At 30.3% G+C, this 15,902-nt stretch overlaps 1 protein-coding gene and 1 long non-coding RNA gene across 2 annotated transcripts; one reads left to right on the top strand and one right to left on the bottom strand.

Moving 5' to 3' along the window:
• The first annotated feature begins 3,741 nt into the window (after nucleotides 1-3,741).
• On the top strand, nucleotides 3,742-4,686 carry LOC123668448. Its single transcript, XR_006745582.1, has 2 exons — nucleotides 3,742-3,823; nucleotides 4,190-4,686. It is a non-coding gene; the product is annotated as an uncharacterized LOC123668448 (long non-coding RNA).
• A 7,906-nt stretch (nucleotides 4,687-12,592) lies between these two features.
• Nucleotides 12,593-15,043, bottom strand: LOC123668617. Its single transcript, XM_045602337.1, has 3 exons — nucleotides 14,715-15,043; nucleotides 14,319-14,574; nucleotides 12,593-14,158 (listed from the first exon to the last, which is right to left on the bottom strand). The coding sequence occupies exons 1-3, from the start codon at nucleotides 14,904-14,906 to the stop codon at nucleotides 12,912-12,914; spliced, it is 1,695 nt and encodes a 564-aa protein (XP_045458293.1). The 5' UTR covers nucleotides 14,907-15,043; the 3' UTR covers nucleotides 12,593-12,911.
• Nucleotides 15,044-15,902: the final 859 nt, after the last annotated feature.

Raw genomic sequence — 15,902 nt, 5'->3', positions numbered from 1 at the left:
TAAAGTTTACTTTGAGGCAAGTGGTGATACGAAGAGAAAAACAAAATTCCTATAAAGACTTACTCCATTTTCATTATTGAAGTTCAAATCATTTTTATAATGTTCAACTGAGGTAGGGCACAACAGGAATTTCCTGCTCAAAATATGGAGCAGCCCGACTGGGGTAGTACCTCGACCTTACAGAAGATCACAGCTAAATAATACCGCTTTCAAGCAGTATTGTGTTCCTGTTGGTGAGTAAGGTGACCAGAGCTCCTGGGGGGATTGGGGATTGGGTCGGCAACGCGCTTGCGATGCTTCTGGTGTTGCAGGCGTCTATAAGCTACGGTAATCGCTTACCATCAGGTGAGCCGTACGCTTGTTTACCGACCTAGTGACATAAAAAAAATGTTTGGCGTAGGTCACGGTTTCCTGCACAATATATTCAAGAATATCGTCACACAACAAGTTTTCGAATATTTCTACCGCAGAATTTCCTTCCAACTCCGTAATCATATTTTGCAAACATTTTTGAGTAGATTTCAGCTGTATTTCTGAATATACTGGTTCACATTTACGCCAAGTGACTATCTTGCTTGTCCGAGATATGGTTTGTATTGGATGATCTTCCTCGTCGTTATCAATTATACACGAAAATTCCACTTGATCTAGCTACATCTAAAATTGGCCAAACTCCCATATCGTCGTCAGTACCTTCTTCTATGTCAGTCATTTCATTTACTTCATCCGGAGGCAATATGGCAACTTCAATGTCATTCAACTCATCATCACTACAATTACTTTTTATACTTTTTTTTTACTGGATCCATGATCTATAAAAAATAAATAAATAAATGTATATATATAGCTATACGTACGAAAACCAATAAGTATATTTTTTATTGTTAAGGAACAAAATTACGATATTTTTTGGTATTATTTTTTGGAAACCTAAAACCATGAAATTTGATAGTAAAATATGGGTACGTAGTTTACTCAAAAATTGTAAAAAGTTAAAACATAAAACATACGAGTTAATAATTCATAAATATATTTTGATTTTTTTATTTTCAATTTATGTAACATAAAATAACACGAGAAAAAAAAAACAATAACTATGTCTACTTTTTTACTTAATTATTTTTCTGATTGCGTACAATTTACTTACCCACATTTTGGGGTATTGAAAAAAAGAACTACTGGCAACACTCCCGTGGTACGTCGTTTCGTGACATTGAAATTATAAGTTCCGAATAACCTCAATATTGTTTTCTAATGTTTACGCGAATTTTACTCATTTAATAAAACACTTTTTTCGGATTTTATCGCGGTTTATTGTTAACTTTTGATTCCCGACGTTTCGGATACTTTACAGCAACCATGGTCACGGGAGGACGGTCACGGAGGAGTCCTCCCGTGACCATGGTTGCTGTAAAGTATCCGAAACGTCGGGAATCAAAAGTTAACAATAAACCGCGATAAAATCCGAAAAAAGTGTTTTATTAACCTCAATATTATTTTGGAATAACAATAAATTTAAAGTTTTATATGTACTTACGTGTGAAACGATATTCCTTCATATTTTTTGTTTACTTTGGTATTGTTTTTGAACCATTTAATCACACAAGACGGCATTTTATAAGCAAAGTTACTGTATGAAGCCTCGTGACATACTAACGAAAATGAGCGTAGTTTGATGCATATGTGTGCGTGAGCGCGTGTATTTACTTGAAGGAGCCGAGTTTTGTGGCTTCACTAACAACAAAGGCCGCGCATTATCTACTTTTTTTTACTATATCTATGATCGCGTCACGAGATATAGTGTTCGGCGTATACTTATCGACTAATGTAAACACAAGTAAGACCCCTAAGAAACAAAACAATAAATTGACGTTTGAACTTGTACTTGGCGTAACAGGATCGAACACCCTAACTAACCCTGTACGCTGCCTACAAACCACTTGGTCTTCCCTTCTGCAACACTGATGTCCAGGCGCTGTTAACCTCGCAGGTGCCTTCATTAGTCGTGGGAGATCTAAACGCGTTCCAATACGAAACAGCGTCTGGCCCTGTGTCAGTACCCTGATATTTTTAGCAGCGAGTTTGGCATAACTCTTAAAAAGATCTCGGATTATGACCTCATTCGTAATGTAAGCCTAAAGGATCTTAATATTCAAGGAGGTCTTAAAGAAATTTGGAGCTACAATAAACGGCAGTTTATAAGCGATAAACGCTCAAACTTGTATTTTCTCTTTCACTTCGATATAGGCAATAAGGCCTGCCAATATAAAAGGCACCATCTGTGCAATAACAAATAGTAAAACTCCAGCATTAGTGTGATTTCCGAGTATACTCTGTTGATAGCAACTTTATTCTACGCTCGGTAAGAAAACTGGATACCCAGTGTATACTTCGGAGAGATAGTATGATGGTTTCCATCACAAAAGAGATTATGACAAACCTGATCGAAAGATCATTAGATAATAATCCCGATTGCCATAACTTCTCCGTTACTCTAATAGCGATTGCATCAAATGGCATCAAAGTTAAACTCTACGGTCAAAGGTCTTCAGAACTGAGGAAAAAGTTCGTTATTGTCATAATCATTTCAGGAGCTTACGTTTTTAAATATTCGACCACTGAACTATAAGTTCCTTACTCAAAATTCATCATCAGAGGGTGATTAGTGGCGCATTTCCTACATTGTCAATAGTTTAGTTCAACGCTGAGATTCGAAACTATCATTTTGCTTTGCTTTGTATGCCTTCTGTTTCTTAACTTGATGTTAGTGAAGGCCGATGACCTACTTTCTAACTAAAAGGTACAGGTTTCACTTTATTAGCCTCCCGAAATCTATATATATATATATATATATATATATATATATATATATATATATATATATATATATATATATATATATATATATGTGTGTTCCGAAATCTATATATGTGTATGTGTTTTTTGTCTGTAGGCCTTTTATAGAATCGTAAACTGTGTATTTAAATGTAATTATCTTCAGCAAAATGTTGTGCATGCGCCCACAAAGGTTTCTGAGTTGGTACGACCAAAAAAAAGCATAGCAACGCATCATATATAACTATGTTGCAAAAAATAGAGGTAATGTTACTTTTTAAATGACTTCCGAAATAAGAGGAGGATCTCAATTCTTTTGTATTTTTTTTATGTATGTTACCTCAGAACTTTTGACTGGGTAGGCCGATTACGATGATTTTTTTCTTAATCGGAAGGTGGTGCGTATCATATGGTGCCATTTAAATTTAATTTATATCTAACAAGTACGTTTCGAGTTATATTTAATAACGCGTATTTACTTGACTATTTATTCGTCGAACTACGTTGTATTAATTGTCGATGTAATTGAAGTCGGTTTTTTTTTTCGTTTGCGACCACACACAATTATAGTCTCTTTAGGGTAATAGATACTTTGTAACCAGCACCCCTGCCCTAACAATATGGATATGGACAATTCGTGAGGGAAGCTGTGCAAATGATGCTTAATTATTAATAATTAATAAATTTCCTTCGCCTATTTTTTATGTCATATCAAATATTGGTTGATTAATTTTTTTTAGTAACAATTGTATTTAGTTTTGTTTTATAAGAATGTTAATGTATTTTATGAACGCTTACCGTTGATGTCACAGATAGTTTTCATGTCGCAAATAATAATCACTATTAATCTATAACAGTCGTAACGCTATTATGTCTAAATTAATTAATATTTAAATTAATTGTTTCAGTCCCTGTTAGAACAACTGAACACAATAATGAATGTCACGAGTAGACTTTCGACGCTTGGTGAAAACAAATAATATTTAAGGTAAAGTAAACGCTTAAATAAATACTTCGACTAATCACAAACAATGACCTCTCAACTAGATGACAATCCTGTCTGGAGTCGGGAATCACACAATGACATACAAACAAATATATGTATGGTCCATACAAATATTTGTCATGTGCGGTCATCGAACTCCGCGACCGTAGGCGTAGTCAGTTGTTGAGACTAACTTAACGCGTCATCAAATTATATAAACATTTTAGGAAAAATAAATATATAAGTTAAATTAGTAAATTTATTTCTTTAAAGATGATTTAAAATCAGTTTACAATTAATAAAATCTTAAGTTGAAGTTAAGGTATTTTTTGAGCTGATTAATATTTACGATATTTTGTTTTTCCTCAGAATAACGCGGACAGAGGATATCGTCTTCGAAACCTGATTATAGTAAAGCTGCCATACGTGATTGTGGCAGCTATGAACAATAATATAGTGTTTGGTACATTTTGTTGCAAAAAATAATGATTTTTGACACGAGTTCCCTTTTGATAGATATGATGAGACAAACTTTTGGTGTTTATGTGAAATGGCGACGTATAAAAATAATAATTAATAAATAAATATCTCACTCAACGGCACCATGGATTTGAAAAGAGGTTGTAAAATGTGAATTATCTTCAAATTCTTTCAAAAGGTTTCTGAACAAGGTACAAAGTCGTAAAAAATATTTCAATACAAATGTCAAGAACTTCAACATTGAAATTTTAAGAATTGAATAATTGATTAAACGTCGTTCTTTTCTTCAATTTGATCATATTATATTTGTTCTTAGAATATCTGACGAAAACTGTTCTAGTTTCAACTAGAACAGTTTTCGTCAGATTGACTCAGATTGATTTCAATCAATGGTTTTTATTTAATTCAGACGAAAGTTTATAAAAAGAAAATAGCTTAATATTAATAGTTATTATTTTCATTCTTAACGTATTTATGCTTAAAAATAGTGACTTAAACTTGAAAAGTATTTCGACTTTTCGCCTTATTTGAAAAATTTTCTATGGATTCAATGGATACAGGTATTCATTTAAGCTATCAATAGAATAAGAACGATTAGTCTCGATTAGTCTCATTTGCCTCTTAATGGTTAGTTGCAATAAACTTAAGAATTATGCTAGCATTCTGTTTATATTTAAGAAAATATGAGTTTATTGGAAGAAGCTGTGAGTTAACTAGAAAGTGTGTAGACCTGTTCCTATGTTTAAAAAATACTACATTTCGTAATTCGTAAACAAAAGGAAAAGATTTTAAATAGAATATGTTGTGTGTGCATCGTTGAAAAGAGACAGGTATACCAAATATAATGTTCTTTCTCTTTCACATTTTTCTAAAAACTACAGTATCACTCATAAGTTTAAATATTCTATCTATCTCTGAATTTGTCGAAAACAATCGCTAGTCGACAAAACCAGAGATGGATAGATATATTAAAAATCAAAATTATAATAATATTGGAATAATTAGTACTTTGGTATTTATTTGTGTGGTTGTTTGTTTATCGCACAATACTGTTCTATGTAAAATAAATTACAATGGATTAGGATTACTTAAATTTCGTCATACGTAAATGTCTGTGTGAAATAGTTAAGAGATGTTGCTTTGTAAATCATACTAGGGGATAGACAAAGAATCTTTGTCAACTGAATTTGATTGTCAATACATCATGTCATTGTCAATATGTCATGTTATATCACGTCAAATGTCTGGAAAGGTTAATAAATATCACAATAATGATTGCTGATTAAATTTATCTTTCTAGAAGTTACATGAGTAACATCAGTTATATGCAAAACTAGCTGTGCCCGCGGCTTCGCCCGCGTTGAAATCAGTGTGTCACAAAGTTTTCCCGGCAAACTTCCAGTGAAACTCTCATCGAAATCGGCTTAGCCGATCCGTTCAGTAGATTTTGAGGGAATCGGTCACATACACTTTTGGGGACTTGGTTTTATAATACACTAACTGTTGCCCGCGACTACGTCCGCTTGGTTATGAAGACATGCATTATATTAAGATGTTTAACGCAAATTATTTTTTCATTTCAGTCACTTGAAATGCTTATCATACTGAGTAACTTTTTGCAAGGCACAATTTAGTATAATTTAATAGTCATTTTTATAAAACCTCTATACACCACATTTTTAGTTTTATTTTCAGGCTGCAGTATAAATAATCTATCAGGCGAACTTATAGCTGCTGTATATGTTTCATACAAACTATCAACCCCAATTAAACCCCCTTAGCCGTGGAATATCGCAAAATCCGTTCTTAGCGGACGTCTACTAAACTAACTGCCAAATTTCACCTTTGTTCATCCTAGATGAATGGACCATCCAGCGGTTTTTGAGTTCTCGTGATGAGTGAGTCAGTAACCTTTCTCTTATATATATATATATATATATATATATATATATATATATATATAGATTACGATGTATTATTTGGACACTTCCTCACCATCTATAGAGCATACATTTTAAATTTTAAGTCTCTTACCTTAATAACATAGAACTTTCATACAAACTTCCAACCCCCGTTTTATCCCCTTAGGGGTCGAGTTTCGTAAAATTCTACTGCTGCTGTCTACGCCCTATAAGGAGCCTTCTTGCCAAATTTCAAGTTTGTAGGTGTTATAGTTTCGGAGATTTCGTGATGAGTGAATCAACCTACCATCCCCCGTTTTAACCCCAAAAGGGAGTTGATTTCTAAAGATACATTATCTGGACACGTTCTCGTCATCTATAGAGCTTACATTTTAAATTTCAAGTATCTTACTTCAAAAACATAGGACTTTCATACAAACTTCCAACCCACGTTTTATACCCATATGAGTCGAGTTTCGTAAAATCCGTTCTGAGCGGATGTTTACGCCATACGTTTTACGTATAAGAAACCTATCTGCAAAATTTCAAGTTTGTAGCTGTTATAGTTTCGGAGATTTCGTGATGTGCGAGTCAACCTACCATCCCCCGTTTTAACCCCAAAAGGGATTTGATTTCTTAAGATACATTATTTGGACACCTTTTCACCATCTATCAAGCATACATTTTAAATATGCACGATTTTATTTTTGTGTTACCCACACATTAGGAATTCCAAAACTGTTTACATTTTAAATTTCAAGTCTCTTACTTCAAAAACATAGGACTTTTATACAAACTTCCAACCCCCGCTTTATCCCCTTAGGGGTCGAATTTCGTAAAATTCGTTCTCAACGGATGTTTACGCTCTATAAGGAACCTACTTGAAAAATTTCAAGTTTGTAGCTGTTATAGTTTCGGAGATTACGTGATCAGTGAGTCAACCTACGATCCTCCGTTTTAACCCCAAAAAGGAGTTGATTTCTAAAGATACATTATCTGGACACGTTCTCGGCATCTATAGAGCTTACATTTTAAATTTCAAGTCTCTTACTTCAAAAACATAGGACTTTCATACAAACTTCCAACCCCCGTTTTATCCCCTTAGGGGTCGAGTTTCGTAAAATCAGTTCTTAGCGGATGTCTACGTCCTTTAATAAGCCTACCTGCCAAATTTCAAGTTTGTAGGTGTTATAGTTTCGGAGATTTCGTGATGAGTGAGTGACCTTTCGCTTTTATATATATTATAGATTATAGATTAAATTAGCAAATCGTAACAAAATTATCCGTATAAATAATAATAAAGCGATCTGCAGAATTTTAAAAAGCCTTAACTTATATTTTGATTGTTCTTTTCACACATTTTGACTTTGGTCAGTCACTCACCTGTTGACACCGAAAAATTTAAAAGACATCAATAGACAACAAAGACAATTAGGCAAACACAAGTCGAGATTTATAAATAATATTGTAACGAAAAAAAAAATCCTAGTCAAAAATTACTAGAAATGTTTTCATATTTTTGAAGTTTTGCTTTTCTTGTAATTAATTTAAGTATATAATAGGAATACAAACAGCAAATTGACTAATATCGAATTCATTTGACCTCTGAATGTAAGCGATGTGCGATGTGTAAGCATATACATAGAAGGCATTCGTTATTACTATAGCTGTATGTGTTTCCACTAAACATGTGTACATAGTTTTAGATTTTAAACTCTAATTACGACATTGATCATATGTAAATATCATCATTATCAACCTATCATTATAAATGTGACGAATTTTTGCAACGTGTTGTTGTTGTTTTATAATTTAGCGTATTATCGATACTTGTGTCTGTGATCGACTGTTATTTTTATAAGTTTTATATTTACTCGAGTGCCTTGTTTGTGGCTTTACCAATTTTTATTTTTATTAACTTGAATTGGTTCATGTAATATGATGAAGAACGTTAAAATTTCTCACTTTTCTTAGCCATACTAGTAAGGCAAATAAATACACGACCACAAACGCCCGGAATACTCTAGGCGATTGTTATTATTTGTCCAAAAATCTGTATTATGTATATAAATATTTCTCACAAATGGTACCGCCAACCTGTGACCTTTATATACATACATATATCAGCCTCGATTATGAAAATAATTTGGTGAAGTTTCTATAAAGTGCAGTCGATCACATATTCTATTACATATTTTTTAAGTGAGATAATATTTTATTGTATATAGTGATTTTGATATGTTTGTGCGATTTGTAAGTCATTTAATTTTAGAGGCTATGTTTAAATGATTTTATATATAAGCGATACATTTAAAAATTTACGACCATATGTCCTTAATAGGCTAACTATTTGATAAATATCGTAATATTTTTAAATGATAACTAAATTGCAATAAAGTTATTTTAAGATTAATATTGTAAATATATCGTTATTAGTCTGTGTAATATGAAACTTTTATAATTAACTTAATTTTTCCACGGAAAAAACAAAATAAATTTAATATTGTACGCAATAGTTACAAAGTTTATAATTTATCGTCAGTTTGAACGCTGCTTAGTAAAGTAATTGCTGTATTTTATATTTAATTTTAATGGATTGATTTTTACTTTTAGATGAAGAATTTGTTTCATTAAAAATTTTCAATATAGTATTTGCCTGACAATAAGAAAACGGTAGTGGTCAAAAAACTATACAAACACGTATTGAGTACGAAGTAGCGATTTACTACACTTTTATGTAGGTAATGTTCAAGGCCAACTATACATTTATATGTCGTCTATATAATCGATTGTCATACTTTCTCAAAATATATGAAATATAAACAAATTAAAAAGATCTGCTTTGAAATTGTTATTTTTTAGTCGACTAGAAAACCTTACTTTTAATACTATAAAAAATAAAGAATAATCAATATATTGGTTCCTTATATATAAATAATATAATAGCAGATGGAATTATAACAGAGTAAATTGTATATAAGTAAATATTGAGTATAAGTTTTGTTTTAGATTTTTTTCCATATTTTGATCTCTAATAATTGCTCATTAATATCATATACCAATAATGTCTTATATACAGAAGGAATTCTAAAAAAGTTTTTGTAATATGGCAATAGTAAAAATATTTTACAAACTGGTGTCTTAAAACCATTTTAGGTCAAGATTTTTATGAATATAAAGGGTAAGTAATGTATTTAGGATAATTCTCTCAAAATGCTGTGTTCTTCATTAAAACCTTAAAAATATTTTCAAAATCCCCAAATGACGATTAACCAATATATGTCTCGCTTCATTTTAAATTATTTTTAGAGTAATATTTCACGAGGATGTCTTACTTGATCCGGTTTTCAATATATATTTACTTTCGTAATGGTGGTTATTTCAAACGATATATCATAGATTCATTATTTCTACATTTTCCGAAAATAAATACAATATTTAATACATTTATTGTTACGAAATTAATAATTTTGTCTAAATCTATAATTTCACATTTTGACCGCGACGGTAATATCATTTTAATCTAGCTAAAACCGGATTTAATGTACATAGTTAATGTAAAATTAATATGTATGTCACCAATTCTAACTGTAATCGTAAGTTTTTTAAGCGAGTTAGACATAGCTATTAAAGAATATCTTAATTAAGTGTAAATTGTTTTAAAGCTATCATAGTATTGTATTTACATTTAATGATAATGATGTAATTTTAAATGTTATGGAGAATTACAAAAACTGTTTTCTGAATGGTTATTTCTTTCTTAAAATATTGGTGTGCTTCAAATGCAAGACGCTAAACATTGTTTCTTATTCCGTCGATATTTTGTATAAGTCTGTTATTCCTATTTTTAAGATGAAGTCAACAAATTAGATCACGGGATAGTCGCATCACTTCTGTACCAGTTACACTGTAATGTTGCCACGTCAGATTATGTGAAACGGTGTCCTTTATAGTAATAGTTTCGACAGACAATGTAGTAATAACAAATTTGCATTTTAGTTTACATATAATACATATAAAAGTCAGCTTCTATCATTTATAATATATAGAATACTATTTAATTATTCTTAAGGTACATAAATATCTATAAATTGTTGTAAAAACCTGAGTAAATATTTATAATTCCTAGGTTTTATTTGTAAATCCTACGATTAGCTAACTATATAGTAGTAACCAAATTGTTATTCTACACATTTATCATAAATGGTACTATTAACTTTGGGTCGACATATTAATAGTCAAGTTCTGACTTCTTCTTCTTCTTTAGGGTTAATGGCTTTTAATAATGCTAAATTATCACAGATGATTTCGCCAATGTCACATAGAATACAAGTCAAGTCAAGTTCTGATATAATCTGATGAATTTGTCACACACCTAGAGATATTTTTGACTTTTTTTTTTTAAACCGAATGATTTGGTTACTCATAGTGATATAGACCTGAAAAGCTCAAATATAAAGTTTTGTTGTTCAGAGTTTCATAGTAACATATTCCATAAACTCTAGAATGATCCATGTAGCGATGATAAATGCTCAGAAAATTATTCCTATTATGTTCTATTTTAAAACTTACAAGTAAAACTTATGAATCTCTAATTTTTAGTTTTTACAATAATATATAGAAAACAGCATTTAAGTGTACATAGGTTTAGTGGTATGTTTAATGCGAGATATTGTTCATTAATTTTATTTTAAGTTGTTTTAAAAAAAAATTTTAGAGACCAAATAAGTGTTACTACATTCATACATTTTTAAACTATAATATAATTATAATGGATCATATTCTTACAGAAGAACGTAGATTAATAAATATTTTCATATGTATATTTTTGTTTGTAAGCAATATTTCTGAATAATTATTATTGAGAAGAATAATTATAATTAATAGGGTTGATGACAATAATTAAAAATCAATAAAATAATTTGATTTATTAATTAAGTATAGTCAAAGTTTACAAAAACTGTATTTGTTTTTCTATAAAAGTAGCGGATTATAAATATTTTCATTAAAATAAAAACTCAAAATACTGTCGTCGGCCATGTTACATGAAACGCCAATAAGAGCGTCTGACGTCACATCTATTTAAATACAATACTAGTAATTGTTAGCCTACTAAGTTTGAAAGAAAGAAAGAAAGAAAGAAAGAAAGAAAGACATTTATTTGAGACACATACACTGCTTACAGACATACAACAAACACAATGAGAGCACAAATACATTAAAAAAAATTTACATTAAAAATTTTTTTATTATTTTGCTTGTGTTTTTGTTCAATTTTCATAGTTTATTTCTGTTATTACACGATATTTATGTAAGTTTTGTCTCAGTTATTTATTTTAAGTAAATCTGAATTATTTCCCTACGATGGAACAAGGATTAATCAAGGCAAATAGTTAAAATTTGCCTAGAATTAATTTACTAATGTTGGGCGAGTTTCTTGCATCGAAAGAAGACTTGTGTTATCCAAGGGTAGCCCTGGTTTGCCATCAAATGATGTAGTCCTGAACTGTTAAAATATCAGTCAAACTATACATGTAATGACACAGAAAGTGTATCTATGCATCATCTTGTATTAAAATAGAAAGACAAATATTGTGACTCATTTAAAAAATAAATCAATTTGACTGATGCAGTTATAAGAAGTATAGAAGAACAAACCAGACAACAACATCAAACCTGTCTCTGGTATGAACTAAGATATGGTCGTATAACAGCTTCAAGTGCTTATGAGGTGAGTCGCTGTAAGAATAATGATGTGTCACTTATTTCTTTAATCATGGGTGCAAAAATTCCAAATACAGCAGCCATGAAACGAGGTAAAATTTTAGAGAATGAAGTACGGGAAACTAACTTTAAAACTCTGAATAAAAATAAGAAAGTGTGGTCTATTAATATCAAAACTATCCAATAATAGCTGGTTACCAGATGGAATATGTAAAGATGCAGTAGTTGAAATTAAGTGTCCAACAACTCCCAAGACCTACAAAACATATATCCAAGATGGAAAACCGACAAAGAAGTGCTATGCTCAGGTTCAATTATAAATGTACTTGGTGGGATTGAGCAAGTGTCACTTTTGTGTAGCCGACTGCAACTTCACATCAAATAAAAATGTGGAAATTATAAATGTTGCATACAATGAAACTTATTTTTAAGAATTAATAAACAGTGGATTATTGGAAAACTAGTGTGTATCCATCATTATATAATGTTTTACAGTAGTTACAAATAAAATGCTTTCCTAATTAATATTATATTTTTATTAAATCTCCCCGTTGTAAAATAAAATTAAGTATGCAGCAAACTACGATTTCTTTAATTCGGAATGTTAAAGAAAAACTTTTTGTTATAAAAGTACATATTTAGATTTTTGGAAAATAAAAGTAGTAAATAATAAATCAGCCAACAAAATTTTTTATTTCTTAATAATACAGTGATTGATGAGTACATATTACATTCATTAATAGTATATTTCTGTAATAAAAAGTAGCCAATTAACTTAAGGTAGAGACTAGTCAACTTTCAAACTGGCCCAGGTTTACAAGTTGTAAAAATCACAAATTAAAAAACCAAATACATTTATAGTTACTTTACTCCCATGAGACATTGTATGATGTTTTAATAATTAACTACTACTACCTTCCAAAATAAACAAGCTAGTAAATACTAATTGATACTATTAAAATTAGACTACTAATTATAATTGTTTACTATTTAATAAGAGAGTCTTGCAAGTTAATTAAACCACATGCAATGGTTATAATATCATCAAGTACTTTAAGGAATGTTGAATTAAGACATGCATGTGGTTTCAGCATGTTGAACTCTCTTAACCGTCTGATCACCCTTTCAATGTGGATTCTTAAACTTGCAATTTGCTTTGTTTCTCTTGCTTCAGTTTTTGTTAATTTGTTTCCTGGAATGACACTAGGAGGTCGTACTAGTAGTACTCCATGCTGTCGTAAGTACTGTTCCACATGTTTAAATCCACTGTCAGCCATCACATTCATACCAGGTTCTAGACAATTGATAAAATCACAGGATTGAACTAAACAGGTATCTGTTATTCTTCCTCCAAAACCAGGAGAAATATAGTTCACCAAACCATTTGGTGTACAAGACACCAAATATTTTATAGTATTGGCCTTTTTGTAGTCTGACCATGTCAGAGCTTGATATAAAGCTTTTGATGGCTTTTGTATTTCAATTTCTAGACAATCTATAATACAGCTGACATGATTATATCTATGTCTAAAAGCCATGGGTAAAGTCCTCTTAATCAACTTTGTATTTAATTTTACAATAAAAGGACGCATTAGGCTAGCTAAAATAGGAATATTTTTTAAAAATATCTTACTTGCATAAGTTGAATGTATACTGAAATCATCTGCAAGTTCTCTAAATGTATTGTTTAATCTTATTTTTTTTAAGCACAAAAATAGGTGGTTGACAGGAATATTTGTAGTTTCTTGGATTATATTAATAAGATAAATACAGCTGCTGGGAACACCAATATAGTAACGAGGATTTTTCGTTATTTTCTTTATTGTACAATCAAGCATTATAGATGACTCTTGTTTTTTATCTTCTTTAACTAGCTCACTACAGTCTGAGCTGGATTTCACTTGCAGAGAATGGATTGACGGTGAAGATTCAGGATTAGTTATTGAAGGTGTATAGGAAATATCACTGTCAGACTGTTCTTCCTTAAATAATTTTCTAGAAGTTTTTTCAAAGTTACCTTTGGATGGCTTTATGTTATAGGAAATTTCAACTTTAAATGGAGACGTACCAACAGAGCACAATGAACAGTTTTTGATTGGTGAAGATGCCTGATTTAAATAATTGATTTTTGTTTGAATAGCTTTGCTCCGAAATTTAGGGAAAATATAAGCTTGGATTGACTTGTCTGCTGTTTGAATAATATTATGTTGGTGTTTATCAATCACCTGTGGACCTACAACACAAAAATATATTTTATAACAGCTAAAGTAAAATAAACAAACAGGTATAATTTTAATAATCTTTTATTGTTTTATTTTATTTAATAGTTATTTATATTTTGAGGTTTAGTAAAATAATAAATATTTAATAAATATGTACATATATATATATACCTGTATTTTCTATAGATATGTTTTCAGATTCAGGATGTTGTATAACACTTCTTTCTCCAAACTCGTTTTCACATTCTTTAATACTCATCAATCGTCGTTTTTTTATAATGAATGGTCGTTCTGTAGTATTTGGTGTTCTAGATTTTCTATCTGGTTGACAATCAAATTTTGTTGGCATACACCCAGGTTTCATACGAACTTGTGACACTAATCCCATCACATGGTACTCCATATAGTTTTCCATATCGTTTGGTAACTGTTAAAATAGAATATATGTTAAAAAAAACCATATTAGTTAATTCATTAATAATGTTTCAATTATTGAATTTTTAACTATTTTAAAACATTAATCTTAATATTTATAATATCTAGATGATATCTAGAACTAATACTTACATCAAAGTGATCTTCGCACATATAAATTGGAGACATAAGTTTTATTAATTTTGGATCTCGACGTGCTAATGTTAACCACTTATATCGCACATTTTTACTATGTGGAACATAAACAAACAGTTTGCTGGGAGTTTTTATTGATGTATTTGTACATTTAGGAACCACACACCACTTATACACCTTAGAATTCATTTTATTTCAAACAAATAATCGAAAACAAAAATACTATGATAGAACGTCTTAGCGATCTGTTTCCAACTGTTTCTGCTTACAAAGAGATGACGTCAGACTGCCGCCATGACATATTTGAGCGTTTTGGTACGCAATATGTCAGAGGATTAAAAAAATAGAAAATATTATCATTTATTAACAGTTTCTTGTAAAAATAATATGTATTTAGGTTAAAGTAGACCCATATGAGTAGTGTAATACAGTTTTTAAAAATTAGTCATCAACCCTATTGACGGTCATATTTATTAATAAACCAAATAATATTCGCACAAATTATAATAAAAGTATGCATACAATATTGTAAGGTAAGAAGTGACGAAATTTGTTAATTATTTATTATATAATGATAAAATGAAATGTATAGTAATGGCTTAGAAAATAAAATCGGATTTACTTTTGTGAATTTTTCGTGTCGTAAATATCGTGTGTGTGTGTATGTGTCTGTCTGTCTGTATGTCTATTTGCGTGGGTGTATGCTTGTGTGTACAGAGAAGAGAGCGGTGTCTTGCGTGCTAATGTTAATAAAATAATTAACAAATATAATCAAGATACCATTCTGACATAGCACGGTCAGTGCAAATTTGTCATTCCTCGCACAGGAAACTAAAAAAGCAATAATGCTTACAGTATATATATGTAAATAATCCACTATCAATATTTTATAGTCATATTAATATTTTTAAAATTTCTTAATGTTTTAATGAACTTTTTTTAATTCAATAGATATAGACTATTTTACACTAAATTTTCAGATTTTAATTATAAAAAACATTGTTCAACTTAACTATGGTAATTGAGTAACGACGCAGTTATTTGCCTTGTAGATTTAGTTTTATAATTAAATATACTTTTGAAGAGATAATTATTGTTTTATTTACATTTATTTTGTTTTGTGTTCATATATTTACGACATTTCACAACGGCACGGCACAAACAAAAAAGAAAACTATTTCAATT

The sequence above is a fragment of the Melitaea cinxia genome, chromosome Z (genome assembly GCF_905220565.1).
Source record: "Melitaea cinxia chromosome Z, ilMelCinx1.1, whole genome shotgun sequence".
In the NCBI taxonomy this organism is placed as follows: domain Eukaryota; kingdom Metazoa; phylum Arthropoda; class Insecta; order Lepidoptera; family Nymphalidae; genus Melitaea; species Melitaea cinxia.
This window is presented reverse-complemented; position numbering and strand designations above follow the sequence as displayed.

Excerpts from the sequence above, each read along its gene's own strand:
- LOC123668617 (XM_045602337.1), bottom strand. The coding sequence starts at position 14,906 with ATGAATTCTAAGGTGTATAAGTGGTGTGTGGTTCCTAAATGTACAAAT. Across the intron at positions 14,575-14,714 it reads TGTGCGAAGATCACTTTGAT|TTACCAAACGATATGGAAAA; the intron begins GTAAGTATTAGT and ends CTATTTTAACAG. Across the intron at positions 14,159-14,318 it reads CATATCTATAGAAAATACAG|GTCCACAGGTGATTGATAAA; the intron begins GTATATATATAT and ends TTTGTGTTGTAG.